Source organism: Vigna umbellata, chromosome 7 (assembly GCF_029865625.1).
Source record: "Vigna umbellata cultivar VRB3 chromosome 7, Vumbellata_1.0, whole genome shotgun sequence".
Lineage (NCBI taxonomy): Eukaryota > Viridiplantae > Streptophyta > Magnoliopsida > Fabales > Fabaceae > Vigna > Vigna umbellata.
In genome coordinates this window covers 22,970,664-22,983,958 of record NC_142171.1, presented here as the reverse complement: position 1 = coordinate 22,983,958, position 13,295 = coordinate 22,970,664, and the positions used below count along the sequence as shown (strand labels likewise).

At 35.5% G+C, this 13,295-nt stretch overlaps 1 protein-coding gene and 1 long non-coding RNA gene across 2 annotated transcripts; both read right to left on the bottom strand.

Moving 5' to 3' along the window:
* Positions 1 to 867: 867 nt before the first annotated feature.
* Positions 868 to 5,198, bottom strand: LOC124825847 (exosome complex component RRP41 homolog). The gene is made up of 12 exons (XM_088095217.1): positions 5,184 to 5,198; positions 4,870 to 4,935; positions 3,989 to 4,035; positions 3,843 to 3,903; positions 3,639 to 3,674; positions 3,480 to 3,547; positions 2,630 to 2,708; positions 2,508 to 2,544; positions 2,272 to 2,388; positions 2,062 to 2,147; positions 1,016 to 1,105; positions 868 to 915 (listed from the first exon to the last, which is right to left on the bottom strand). The coding sequence occupies exons 2-12, from the start codon at positions 4,921 to 4,923 to the stop codon at positions 868 to 870; spliced, it is 723 nt and encodes a 240-aa protein (XP_087951343.1). The 5' UTR covers positions 4,924 to 4,935; positions 5,184 to 5,198.
* Positions 5,199 to 7,138: 1,940 nt separating this feature from the next.
* LOC148195473 (uncharacterized) lies at positions 7,139 to 13,000 on the bottom strand. The gene is made up of 4 exons (XR_015780675.1): positions 12,776 to 13,000; positions 12,573 to 12,702; positions 12,367 to 12,447; positions 7,139 to 7,457 (listed from the first exon to the last, which is right to left on the bottom strand). It is a non-coding gene; the product is annotated as an uncharacterized LOC148195473 (long non-coding RNA).
* Positions 13,001 to 13,295: the final 295 nt, after the last annotated feature.

Here is a 13,295-nt window from a genome sequence, read left to right as displayed (position 1 = left end):
ATGAGATTGGAGAGAATGACGGTGAGTTATCTTAGAGAGAAGATGAAAATGGTTTAGAGAGAAGTTGGAGAATTTGAAACGTTTGGTTCAGAGGAAGAAGAAAGGTGTATGCGTGAATGGGGAGAAGGTTTTTCAGAAAATCAATTCCCTTCTCACGTAGGACGTGTATCCAATTCACGGATGCCACTTGTCTTCCACTACAAATTTCCAAAGGTTCCAGCCTTGACACTTGGCAGGCGCATGCAGAGTGGAAGTGAGTGGGTTTTGACGTGGCACGGTGCAATAAATGATGATCAGAGAATGGATTTGTGTGCTAATTAAATCAGGTTCTCACACAATACAAACATTTAACACCAAAGCTGTCTTTATCAAACTGTATCGTACCCAAAAAGGAAATTTAGGAAACTAACCATTGAAATTAGTTAGCAATTAAATTGTCAATACTGATGTCATTGCTTTTTCTGAGGATGCAATCACCATGTACACACACTCAACCAACCCACTGATTATTTTGATTCTAACTTCAATCATTAATTCTTCATTCGTTGAAGTGTCAGATCATTAGTTCCATTCTACACGTCTTATTTTGGGGGATTGGTGGAAATTCAGAAAGTGGTCCCAAAATAAATCATAATTTTGCTACCTTTTATTCATAGTGATAAGGTGACAGAAATGAGAAACGAATTCTACAACAATTTTCCGTTTTATTCAGCACCGTATGCTAAAAACAAAATTGTTCCACGTAAATACAAGAGAATTCTCCTCCATAACCAAAAAAAAGCACAAATGCTGAAAGAACGGACCTACAAATCTGGAAAACCGTGACCACAGGTAATAATAATCATAGCATCATTTCTGCTATAAAAACTATACACCTCGTCGATACTCCAGTTGCTTTGTGTTCTCCAGCAAAATCTGCCAGCCAACAAAGAAACAGGATTTAAGCAGTGAAATTAATGTAAAACTTGTTTGGACTCCTCTTAGTATAATCACAAAAGTGTCAGCAGGTTCTTACTTCTCGAATGTAGTTTGCTATTGCTTTGCAGCCTTCGATTGCCAGTTGCATAACATTTTCCAAAATGTCAATTGGTAGTTTAGAATCCATCTATAGACAGTAACAACAGAAATTAGTGCAAATAAAATTAGACTAGGAGCTTTTCCATTCTAAACTACGGAATATGGCAGGGAGTGAACGAATGAAATAAGCTGGATGAGAAAAGAAAAGCATTGCATGCTTTTCATAATAATGATAGTAGTAAATTTCTGATTAAAACTTTGAAGGTTCACAATCTCAACCAGCCTTTACATAGTGGCACGTGTTCGAAACAAATTTAACTCCATAATATCAATCTAAGAATGGGAGCAATAAAGTGTCATTGGAAAAAATCTATGCCAGCCCCACCAAATGAAGTTACCCTCCCTCTCTGTTTTGTGGACCATACATGAATTTCATCCTATAATAAGGTGGCGGAAAGAATATATCAACTATATTTCTTCAGTCAAAATTTAAAGTATCAACAAAAGATCTGCAACTAAAAAAGTAAAAGATGCTGAACTGGAATTCCAAATAAAGAGTTACCAAGTATGATACTAGTGAAAATTAAGTTACACTTGATCAAACATTAACTCAGACTAAAAAGAAGATTTGTCATGACATAACTCCATCAAAGGGTACAACAGCAAATCACTCTATCAGGAACCTTCGTAAGAAGTATCTGTTGATTAAAAAACAACTGATATTTGAAAAAAGATTCATGTGTACAGCAAACTATTAAGTTGTTAAATCTGAGGCGAGCTTAGATAAGCTTCTTTTGGGGATTTCCGAACATGCACCTATTCCCTCGAGTAATCAAGGGTTAAAACTCTACTGTTCTCTCCAAAATCTCTAATAACAAGAACAGTTTTTGAAGGAAGAGGAATTAAAGCTTCAACACCACCAGACTCTTTACTACGTGAGTATCAATGACTGAGAGAGCAATAAAAAGTTTTCCTTTCTGTTGAACTAATTTACCTGGTTGACTACACAATAGATACAGAGAAAATAACAAGACATGAATTAACCTGAAGCAGTGTTACTTTATCCAACTTTGGCAGAATTCCTAGGGTTACATCAGGACCTCCAGCACTGTCTTCTACATAGTTCAAATCTGTACACATTCAGAAACCTTTAATAATTAGGGCAGCCCGTGCATCAGAAGTAGACAGAAACAAAACAGACATACCACACTTGTATTTAGCCAGTTCAAATTTAGAGTAAAAACAGATATATACCAAGCAGACTTGTGCTGTTAAGGTATCCGGCACTGCAGGATGTTACAAGATCACGCATAGGGATCCCAGCATCGGCAAGGGCCAAAGTTGCAGCATTTATACAAGCAGATCTAGTTCCTGTAAAAGACATGTCAACATCACCCAAAATTAATGTACATATTAAATGAGTAAAGAGAGAAAATAAAATGGCAATGACAGAAGAGAATCACAAGATCCCATTATCAAGTCTTAGTTACCTCCATCTGCTTGGAGAACTTGGACATATATATCTATCTGCAAATTTAATAAGTAAAACATTAGGGAGGACTAGGGGAAAGCAAAGCACATGACAAAATAAGTTCTTAATGTGTAATAAAACCTCAGATCGAGGCAATAGATGTGTCAATATAGATGCTTCCATGGTTTGCCGAATAACCAGGGAAATTTCAGTTGATCTCCTGTAGAATGAGAACTTCAAATCACGTAGTAAAAAATAAGAAGTGATCCTATTATCCTTCTGTAAGAGAACCTTACAATGAGAACCATATTAAAACTATGAAGGAAAAGCAAAACAGGATAACATTTATATCTGCAAACATTGATGGTTAAGCCATTCAAAACTATTCAGTGAGTTTTGGCCAAAGATTACTCAAAAAAGTCAAAGCTTGCAAAAAAGATTAAAAATGAGAAAAGGCAGTAAAAGGGTGCATGGGGTTAAGCTTTTCATTGTTTTATGATACATAACCCATTGCTGAGCCTGTAGTCAGCTATATCACAGGCATGGAGCAGCCAGCCCCAAAAACACTACAATACGTTAGTGGATAGCAAGATAGTTGTTACATAGAAAATTATGAATGCAAGATTAAAAAAAAAATTATACTGTATCACATGAACAAATGCAATATATATATATATATATATATATATATATATTACTAATTAATAATATATATATTACTAATTAATAATCAAAATTTATACTCTAAAAGTCTAAACATGCATTACCACCATTGCTATTAAATTCTTACCTCAGTAAAAAGATCAAAAAGTCCAATTTACAAATTACAAGGCACTCTTAAGATAGATTCTACTAATGCAACATTCACTATCATCCTAGTAGTCTATGCTCCAATACCATTTTGATAGGTATAAAACTAAGAATATATAAAAAATAAGTGAAAGGTCAAAAAGAATAGGAAGTTAAACAAAAGCAAGTAAATGAGCAAAACCTTTCACCCTTTGATTTCCTCATGCGATCTCCAGTGCTAAAATTAGCCATGCTGTACTCACACCGAACCTATAGACATACATTGCACATAAGCAACAATTAAGTTTTTGTTACAATTCATATAAATACAGACAACATAACTTAGAAAAAAAAAAACTACCAGAGCATGGTTGGTTATTTGGCTTCTATTTTGCACCTGAAATGCAGAGAACTTACTAAAGAAAAACAACAAATCATCTAAAGCTCAACTACAACATCAAAGTTTTTTAAATGTCTAAACCAACTAACACTGAAAAAGGATAGTTAACAATCCTTAACTTACATAGACAAATTTTCATTAGCAAGGTAAATAATTAAACAGTACCTCTCTAGGGCCATAGACAGCAGCAATAACTTTTGTATTACCCATCTCAAACATGGCAGAACTGTTTTCAAAATAAAAAAACTTTATGGTCAAATGCTTCAAATGATATCACAACTTAATTTTCTAAAAAGCTAAAATTCATTTACCCATCTGCTTTGGATACAGCACCAATTTCTGCACGAATTTGTCGCATCTACAATATACCATAAAGAGAGGAGAAAAAGTTAAAGGCAAAAGATCAGTAGAGAAAGAAATATAAAATCATAGATTTAGATCCTCTGCAGTGAAGGAATAACACTTTAGAGGATAAACTGCAGTAATAGTCATTGAGATTTTAATAACTTCATAGTTTCTTATACATGTACATATATTTTATCACACTCTTAAATACTAAATTTTTAATACATAGTAATAACTTCACCTTATCCTCTAAAGTGCATCTCCTCATTTTAAATAGTCGAATCCCAAAATCATGTCCAAATCACAGCTGTTAAATAGGACTGAATTCCATAGGCCAGACCTTAAAATGCTGCTTTCAATTAGCTCATTTTGTCATAGGACCAAGTTCATATATCTCACTAAAAAAGGTTGGTTAGACATCCTTAGGGTTAGAACCCTCCATTTTCTTACTTTTATCATTTGGCAAACTACAACATTTGTAGCTTTTAAGTGATAGGTTTTAATGTTTATCAGAACTAAGGTTATTGACTGCTTCTAATCTGTTTATATGTTTTTTTGCAGTTCAAAATGTGCCCTTACACATTTCCATTACCCATGGCATGGCTCATCTATGTATAACCCATATGCAGAACTATCTGCAGATCTTATATATACTAATTAACATAAAGCTTCAGTAATTCATGACTATGTAAGAATTCATGTAGGATATTATTATTTATTAATACTCCGCATTTCATACGCTTCATGAGTATTCTTGAAAGATCTAAAGGAACCTTTTTTGGAATGAATATTAAGTGAAGAAAAAAGGAGGAAAAAAAAAAGCCCAAGAAAAAAATAATAGCTGTACCTCCATGGGTCTGCGACCATCCAGTCGAAGTCCTTCTGGGCTGACGTATTCCATCCTCAGGTCAATCTATGGCAGAGACAAAAAGGAGACAAAGATGAGACATAAGCAGTTGGATTTTGTTTTATTTTGCTTTATATTCTTGGCTTCCAAAAAAAAATGATATTTTCTACTAAAGTTATTGAAACAAAATGGTGAGATTTTGCAGAATCTGAGCCATTTAAAAGTTTGTGTTGGCTCAAGTAGTTTGTGGGTCATGCAGTGAGATGAGTGAGAGGGCAGTTCGAATTAATAACACTGCTCAATTGAAAACATACCGAACAAACTCCAGTTGCTCTGTAAAGATTAGGATAAAAACAAGGTTACAAAAAATCAAGCAATCTGAACTTTGAATGAATATCATATAGACAACAACAAACATTTACCCAATAAGTGGGGCACTAGGTAAATAATATTGCAGAAATAAATATTAGAAATCAGCAAACAACAAAATAACAACGCATTTGAAGAAAATAAATCTGGTCGTGTCCCTACCCTTTTAAACGTTTAAGTTTGCTCTTAATCTTACTGCAAGCAAAGAAAAAGAGGAAAGTACACCACGGACAGAAAGATATTGTAAAGGGGTGGTTCTCGAAGCAAATTCAATCTGCATACTGTTATTATTTTTATTTTATTCTAGCACTCCCCGAATTTCAACAAATTTCTAAAGGAGAATGAGCAGGCTTTTAGTTTAATAGTTACAGAAGAAAGATTTGGGTCAATTATATATGAGAAGGACAGTGTTCCCTTCCCACTTAATAAACTAATAACACAGAGCAATGATTTTAGTGACTCGGTTATGCTATAGATCAATTTTATGGTTGAGTGGTATGCAAGTTCAAGGTGCAGGATTTTTAAGAAGAGCTTTTGTGAGATCGATACAAAGGGCAAGGAAAGGTTATAAGTTTGATTGAGAGAACGATATAGTATAGGAGTAATTGGTTATCAAGATGTTCAATGTTTGAAGCTTATACAAAGCTGTCGTAAACTCCATTTTTCTTGGTTGTAAATGTTGAATTGATTAAATTAGAAAAGCATAGCAACTTTTACGAGTTTAACAGAAAATAGGGATTGGGTGGTGAGTGGTGACACTGCAAGGCACTACACATGACAACGCAAACATTGAAAGGGTTTGAACTTTGATGACCAGAGAGAGAGAAAAGGAAAAGTACCTGACTGACGGCGAGATTTGACGGTGGCTGTTACGCTCTGTGTGGCGACGGCGAGAACGGAAGTTGGTCCGCGCACTGCAAACGAGCCTAGTCTAGGCAGGGTTCCGCTGTTCGGTGTTTAAATAGGTCACTAAATAGGTTTAATAGGTCACTTGTTTAAACCTGTTCTGATAGCAATGTTGAGCGTTCGGCCTTGAGTAGTATTCTTAGGTTCCAAGCGTTGCGCGTTCGTCCAAGTATTGAATTTAGTACTGGTGTTCGATGGTTTAGCGTTCGGCCTGATAGTGTAGGATTTGATAACGTTCGTCCAACAGCGTTCGGCCTGTTGATTGATAACGAACGTACGTCCAAATAGTGTTCGGCCTAGTGGTTGGAAGGTAGTGTTCGTTCAGTAACGTTCGTCCACTGTGCTCGGTGAACAGTGCTCGTCCAAATAGTATTCTGCAAATGTTTGATTTTAAATTCATTTTCTCTTGAATTGAATTACGTGCAAGGTTTGGAAAATATATATTGTGAAGTGATTTATGTGAATGTATGAGGTGTGTTGGATTTACTGTGATAAAATGGATATGTAGTGATTCGGGAGTAACAATATGATTCATGGACGTAATTCCATGATCCTCATGAGAGGATACATGGTGGTGGATGTAATTCCATGATCCTCAAGGAGAGGATACATGGTGGTGATTTAGGGTGTACAGAATGATTTCATGGTAGCTCAGTCTTAGGGGTTTTCCTGACGCTCCAATGGTCTTTCATTCTCAAGTAGAGAGGATTGATCCATGTGGTGAGGAGTAGCAGGAGGTCCTAGTCTTGGAGGCTTCCAGTATGCTCCAGGGCACGGAACGGACTAACCTCGTGAGGGTGGTAGGGTGGAACCCATTGGCAATGGCTTTGCAAAGCAGTAGAGGCCACCACGAGTGCATAACCCGCCATAGCTCGGTAATCATTCTGGTGAGTGCTCGTGTGAGTGTTCGTGCGATCGTGATTCTTAAATAGCAATATAGTTGACGAGTCTTGAAACACAGGATAATAGTTCACATCTGGCAGCAAAAACTTCATGAGCAACAGGAATCATATTCTTAACCAGCATGCCATTTTCAGGAGGTTGTAATATAGTCTCATGCACCTTTTGTCTCTCCTTTTTCTTTAGTCTAGCTTCTCGCTTAAGCTCGTTAAAACTTGTCACTAGCGGTTTCCGCTCAAACTTGTTGAGCTTTTTTGGCATCTCATTGCAAGTCGACAGAGTGGAGTACCAAAGACAAAAATGTCCATGTATACCTCTGAGTTTTGAAAATCGAACAAGTTTAACTCTCTCAAGGAGATCACTAAGAGTTTGAACATGTCTTGGCAGCATCACTGCTCATTACAAGAGGATACCTACATACATGGACAAATTTATATATACTTTAAGCAAACTAAAAATTTGTGGCAATTATTTATTTTATGTTTTTATAAGTAAAATCCAATTCGTTGAAAAAACATGCATTATGATTTAATGTCTTCATGTTGGCTTTCCAACAAAACAGAAGGTTGTTAAATCCAAACTTTATGGCCGAAGTTACACATGTAACAGAATCATGACTAAAGCTAGGAAAAAACACCCACACAAATATGAGCTTCAGCAGTTAACTTCATACACATAACCTACTTAGATTATGAAAATTGTAAATTCAATCAACAAGCAATTATTATTCACATGCTTGGATCGAAACCATTTAATCATGCAGCTTTTGGGACAACCAACATTCTCTTATAAGTTTTAAGTTCTGTCTTTTTGTGGATGACTGTAATATCAGCTACCGAACTACTATTATACTCTGACGGTTCTCTTTATTGGAATGTGGACGCCAAAGTTATATGATTGTGGTTATTATATATTTGGGATGCCACACAAGCCATCTGTTGATTCTGCTCTGGAGATGAGAAATCACGTTAAGAAGTTTCAAGGTAAAAGAAATGGAAGCAAATATCAACATACTGGAGAACCGAAAGAATGATTTAGAGGAGCAACAAAATATATTGAAGAAAAGGATTTCTGACATAAGTCTAAGCCTTGAAATAATGAAAAAAGAGATGGCGACAAGAAAAAGAAGGGTATGTCGAATTGGATATGGACGGAGAACTTGAATATCCAGAATAAATTTTTCTAGCCTTTGTTATTGCCAGTGTTTTTAGTTTTTAGTGAGTTTAGCATAATCATGAGATACTCATTTTGTTTTGAATTCATTTTACAGATATTAAAGTTCACTGGCACTGTTAATGAATTCATTTATGAAAATTTTTGTTTAAATGGATGAGATTTCACCAGCCATTTACTATCAGTTTTTAGTAAAACGTTGTTCCCTGTTATTTATAATTTTAAAAGTTCAATACAATATTCATTACTATATTTTGAAAATTATAAAATATAATCTTTAATTATTTTACACATTTATCATGAAATTGCCACAAAAGACGAATAATAAGAGATGGAGAAATTTATTTATTTAATTAGAGGGGTAAATGGTATAATATGAAATCAGATAATGATTTTAATAGTAATGAGAACATTAATTGTACTTCTCATTTACTATATCAACCATAAAAGACACTCAAAAAGGAACAAAGGTCATGGCATACATGCGCACACACATATCCTTAATGAACTAATCAAAAGCACTATCACACCTGCAGTTAACATAAATTCAAAATCTCTTATTTACAAATCAATTGATGCCCTTTAAAAAAAGTACAAACACATTCGTTTTTACAATAGAGCAACAAATTAGAAACAAGGCCGACATTTCCCAATATCTCAGCTAATGATCCAAAACGGTAATGGGCAAATCAAAAACAACATATGTTCCATAAGTATAGCCAACCTTCAACATAAATTGAGCCATGGCAAGAAATATTTTCAACACTGGCAGAACTTTTCCATGAATCTTTCCATTTCATATAACCAGGCACAAAGACCATAATTTATTTAATACTTCAAAAAAGAAACAATACTTGGATAGATAAAACTTACTCGTTTCAAAAAGGAAATTGTCATGCAAAGTCTCTATGGCTTTATCATTATCATGCTCATCTTTAACATAAAAATGCTTAGTTGAGCCATTCCAAGATAATCCACTTAATCCATTAAATATGTCATGAATCTTTTGCCATTTATCCTTCTACACCTTTTGTCTATTTTTTATATTATTTTTGTTTAACCCAACTAAATTAGATTAGTGTAGGTGGTCGAGAATGTTATTGTATGCTAGCGACATCCAATTGTCATCCACCCCATTACCCAATCGAGCTTTGTCACCAAATTGTCACCCTTGCTTCTTTGTTGTGTGCTGCTTGTGTATGCTTTCCTTTGCGATGATCATCCATTTGGATGGAGCAGATGTTGTTGAGGAGGTTCCCTTGGAGCAAGAGTTGGAGGATGCTGATGATGCAGTATAATATTTTTAGGATTTCTAAATTTAAGTTGGTGTTATTTTGAAATACTCTAAACTGATTAAGTTTTAAGTTCTGTCCTTTTGTGGATGATTGTAATATCAGCTACTGAACTACTATTCTACTATGACTGTTCTTTTATTGGAATGTGGACGCGTAAGTTATATGATTGTGGTTATTATATATTTGGATGCACACAAGTGGTATCAGAGCCTAGCCTCTCCCAGTACGATGTGGTTCGAGGACGAACCAAGCGGAAGTTGATGGGCATGTGACACCCGGGCACTGACGAGGGCGGGGAGTGATCGCCGGTGCAAGAGGCACGAAGTGCAAGGGGCACTGACAAGGAGCGGCTCCTGGCAGACTTCTAGTGGAAGGGACACATGGATGAATCGAACATACACCGGAATGAGAGGGATCTAAAGACTGTATAAGTATGAGACTATACAGTTGAAGGATAGCTGAAAGGAATTGATTTGGCTAATCATATCACCAAAATGCATTTGCTTTTCGGTAGCCTAACCCATAAGAACTCCATGGTTAAGCGTGCTTAGCCTACAGTAATTTAGGGATGGGTGTGTGGGGGCTTGGAAGTGTTTCAACAGCTCAAGTGATGCTTCAAGCAAGTTTATGTCATCAATTTGAAGTTGTGCAACCACTTACACAGCCAAGAAACAAATTGCAATGAAAAATCACTGGTTCACTTCCATTTAAATCAAATTTTGATGGTTTAAAAGGTGATTCTGCATATAGGCTGAAAAATGACCAAAGGATCAGTGCAAACAACTTTGAAATGGCAATTTAAACTTGCTCAAACGTTGGAAATGCACAAAGACAGTAAGATTCAACAAATCACTCTTGTTATAGTCAAATATGCAGCAAAATGCACCAAAAACAGCACCACGAATCAGATTTGAGAGAATGAAAAAGAGGATAACAGCAACCAGGACTCTAGGAAGGCCTAATGCACTAGAGCTAACTGAAGATAATCAGCTAGAAGATTATAAGCACCTAAGACACAGTCAAAGAAAGCAATCACGGTGAAAAAGCTTGATGGAAACAGATTTTTAGGCATGTTTCTGGTAAAAAACAAGTTGCTGAAACAGATTTTTCTGAACTAATTTTGCTCATGATTGAGACTCTCTTCAAGAGGATCAGTCATATGTGGATGTTTTGAAAAGTTCAGAATAGATCAAGCACTTGTGCTGTGATTTTTATACTATCGTTAGGGAAGGGATGTGCTAGGAATTCGTTTCTAACAAATTTGATTAGGACTACACTAGCCACTACCTTGTCATGTGCTAACTTCTATATCATCACTTTTCTTTTCAGATGTTGAGGTACAAACATTCCCAAGCCTTCATATCAAAATATTCATGAAAGAATAGTAATGATAGAGAAAGGATCACACAATCCTTTTATACTGGTTCACTCTCAATTTTTGAAAGCTACACCCAGTCTCTTTGCATTAATCTCCTCTGTTTTTTAAGTTGTCAAACTTTAATATCTAACCTAACTTTCACTGCTGTATTGTAAATAGGTAGAGATTTCTTTAAGCTTTTTTTAGCATTGGTTACTAACTTCATATTAAACATTTCTCCTCCTTTTGGTTATGGGAGAAACCAATACAATCTTAAAGATTTGTAACTTTTGTTTTTTGCTTGTTTCAAAGACTTGTTATCCTCTTCTTTATATGTAACAAAATGTAAACGATTTCTATTACAAATGATGGATGGTAAGAACATTATAACAATTTATGCTTAAGTTTTGATATTTTAAATATACAACCATCATTAACCTTGCAATAATCAATAATGATAAATAATTCTGTTCTGATCAACCAATATTGTGTAGAATGCTTGATGGTGTCACTTGATCATGAAAGGATCAACCTGTTGTGCTGTTCCATTGCATTTCAATTGGCAATATTTTATTGTTCATTGCTAGGTTTCTTGCAAAAAGTATTGGAAAAGAAGCAGGAACTTGAATCTTTGGAATCAAAAGCAAAATCCTTAAGTGAATTCTTACAGAGTCACTGCAAGATGGAAGGAGACCAAAGCTTTACTGACACTGTGAAAGCTGTTTCTGGTTATTTGAGGAAGAGAATGCCTTGCAAGTCTATACGCCAGAATTTGAAGGTCTTGTGACTTTAAATATAGTTCTGTCCTCATACCAGTTATAATATATATATATATATATATATATATATATATATATATATATATATATTTAATAATGCTAAACATCCTTTTTCTTCTATTTTTTTCTTTCCCAGTTGTGGGAAATTGAAGATTTTGAGCGCAAGGATGACTGTCACAATGTTTGTCTCAACTATTGTGGTTATGTAACCCAAAGTTTAGTCAATTTTGCTCCACTTCTTTTTGTGGTTGAAGCTGAAGTGTATCTTTTATGATATGACTAAATATGAAAGTTCCAACTATTTTGAGGGGATGCAGGGTCACTGTAAATACTGGTCAATCTAGCATAATAACATCAAGTAGTTTGAATGATGTGAATATTGGGAAGGTAATTTAATTAACAATTATTCTCTTTTATTACAAGATTCAACACATGTATCCTACACTAATATCAACACATGCTCATAAAATTTCTCATCAAAAACCACTTATGATCTGCCCAAAACAGCTAGCATAATTCCACAAATAAACCACGAAGGACACCAAAAAATTATAAGCATCACAATCATGGGCATTCACTCATGGATATCAAGCATTCAAACACATAAACCAGTGACCAAAATCAGCTCCATCTTAACAAAACTTCAACTTCCCCATTTTAAACGCAATTAAAACCCAAAATAAAGCAAGCCAAACACAAGAGCACGAACTTCACCTACCTGGAAATGATGAACTCTTGGACACTTCAGTGCAGCCCTTCAGCAATGACACGCCTCAGACCCTGATCGAAGCCCCAAAACCTTGTAAATTAATGGAAAAATGACATTAGCAAAACCTAACAGGAACAAATATTAATCATCAAAAGCACCCTGTTACCTAGCAAAAGGGGCTAAACACATTCAGGTTCGATTAGAAACCTACTTACCTCAACGACAGGGGAAGAAAGACAATCCAAAACCTCTACCAAGAGGATTTAGACAAGCTCGCTCACACGCACAAACCACACTCCAGCAAGAACCCTCCAAGAACAACCCTCCAACCCTCGAACAACAATCCTGCAAGAAGAACACACACGTCACAGCAAGTGGAAACTCACCGTTTAACTGCGAAGCCAAGCGCTGAACCTACCTTTACGATGGACGAACTCCGATGGCGATTGCGACACACCCAATCACGGACACGCGATTTCGACACAGCCAATCACCAATACGGTGGCTGACGGTCACGCTAGCTGATGGAGAGGGCCTCTGCTGGTGAAATGCTGGTGAAATGTTGGTGAACGAAGGGGGAATGCTGGTGAGGAATCGAACTCTCGAAGAAAGAAAGAGAATGTGTTTGGCTCGAAAAATGAAAAACTCCCTTATTTGAATGATTAAAGACTCTTTACCTAAATCTATCTTTAGATTTCTTTATTCATTTATTGGATTAGGAGATATTAAATTTCTTTCAGTAGAAGATAATGAAACATTTCCACTTCAACAGATATGCTAGTGTAAATTTCTTAGTCTTTAATTATAAAAACAAGGCTTAATTACCTACTTAGTCCCCATGTTCGGAGGTAATTTGCTGTTTAGTACCCGGTTTTAAAAATGTAGGCATTTGATACCTATGTTTTGAAATTTGTATCAATTGAATCCTACCCACTTAA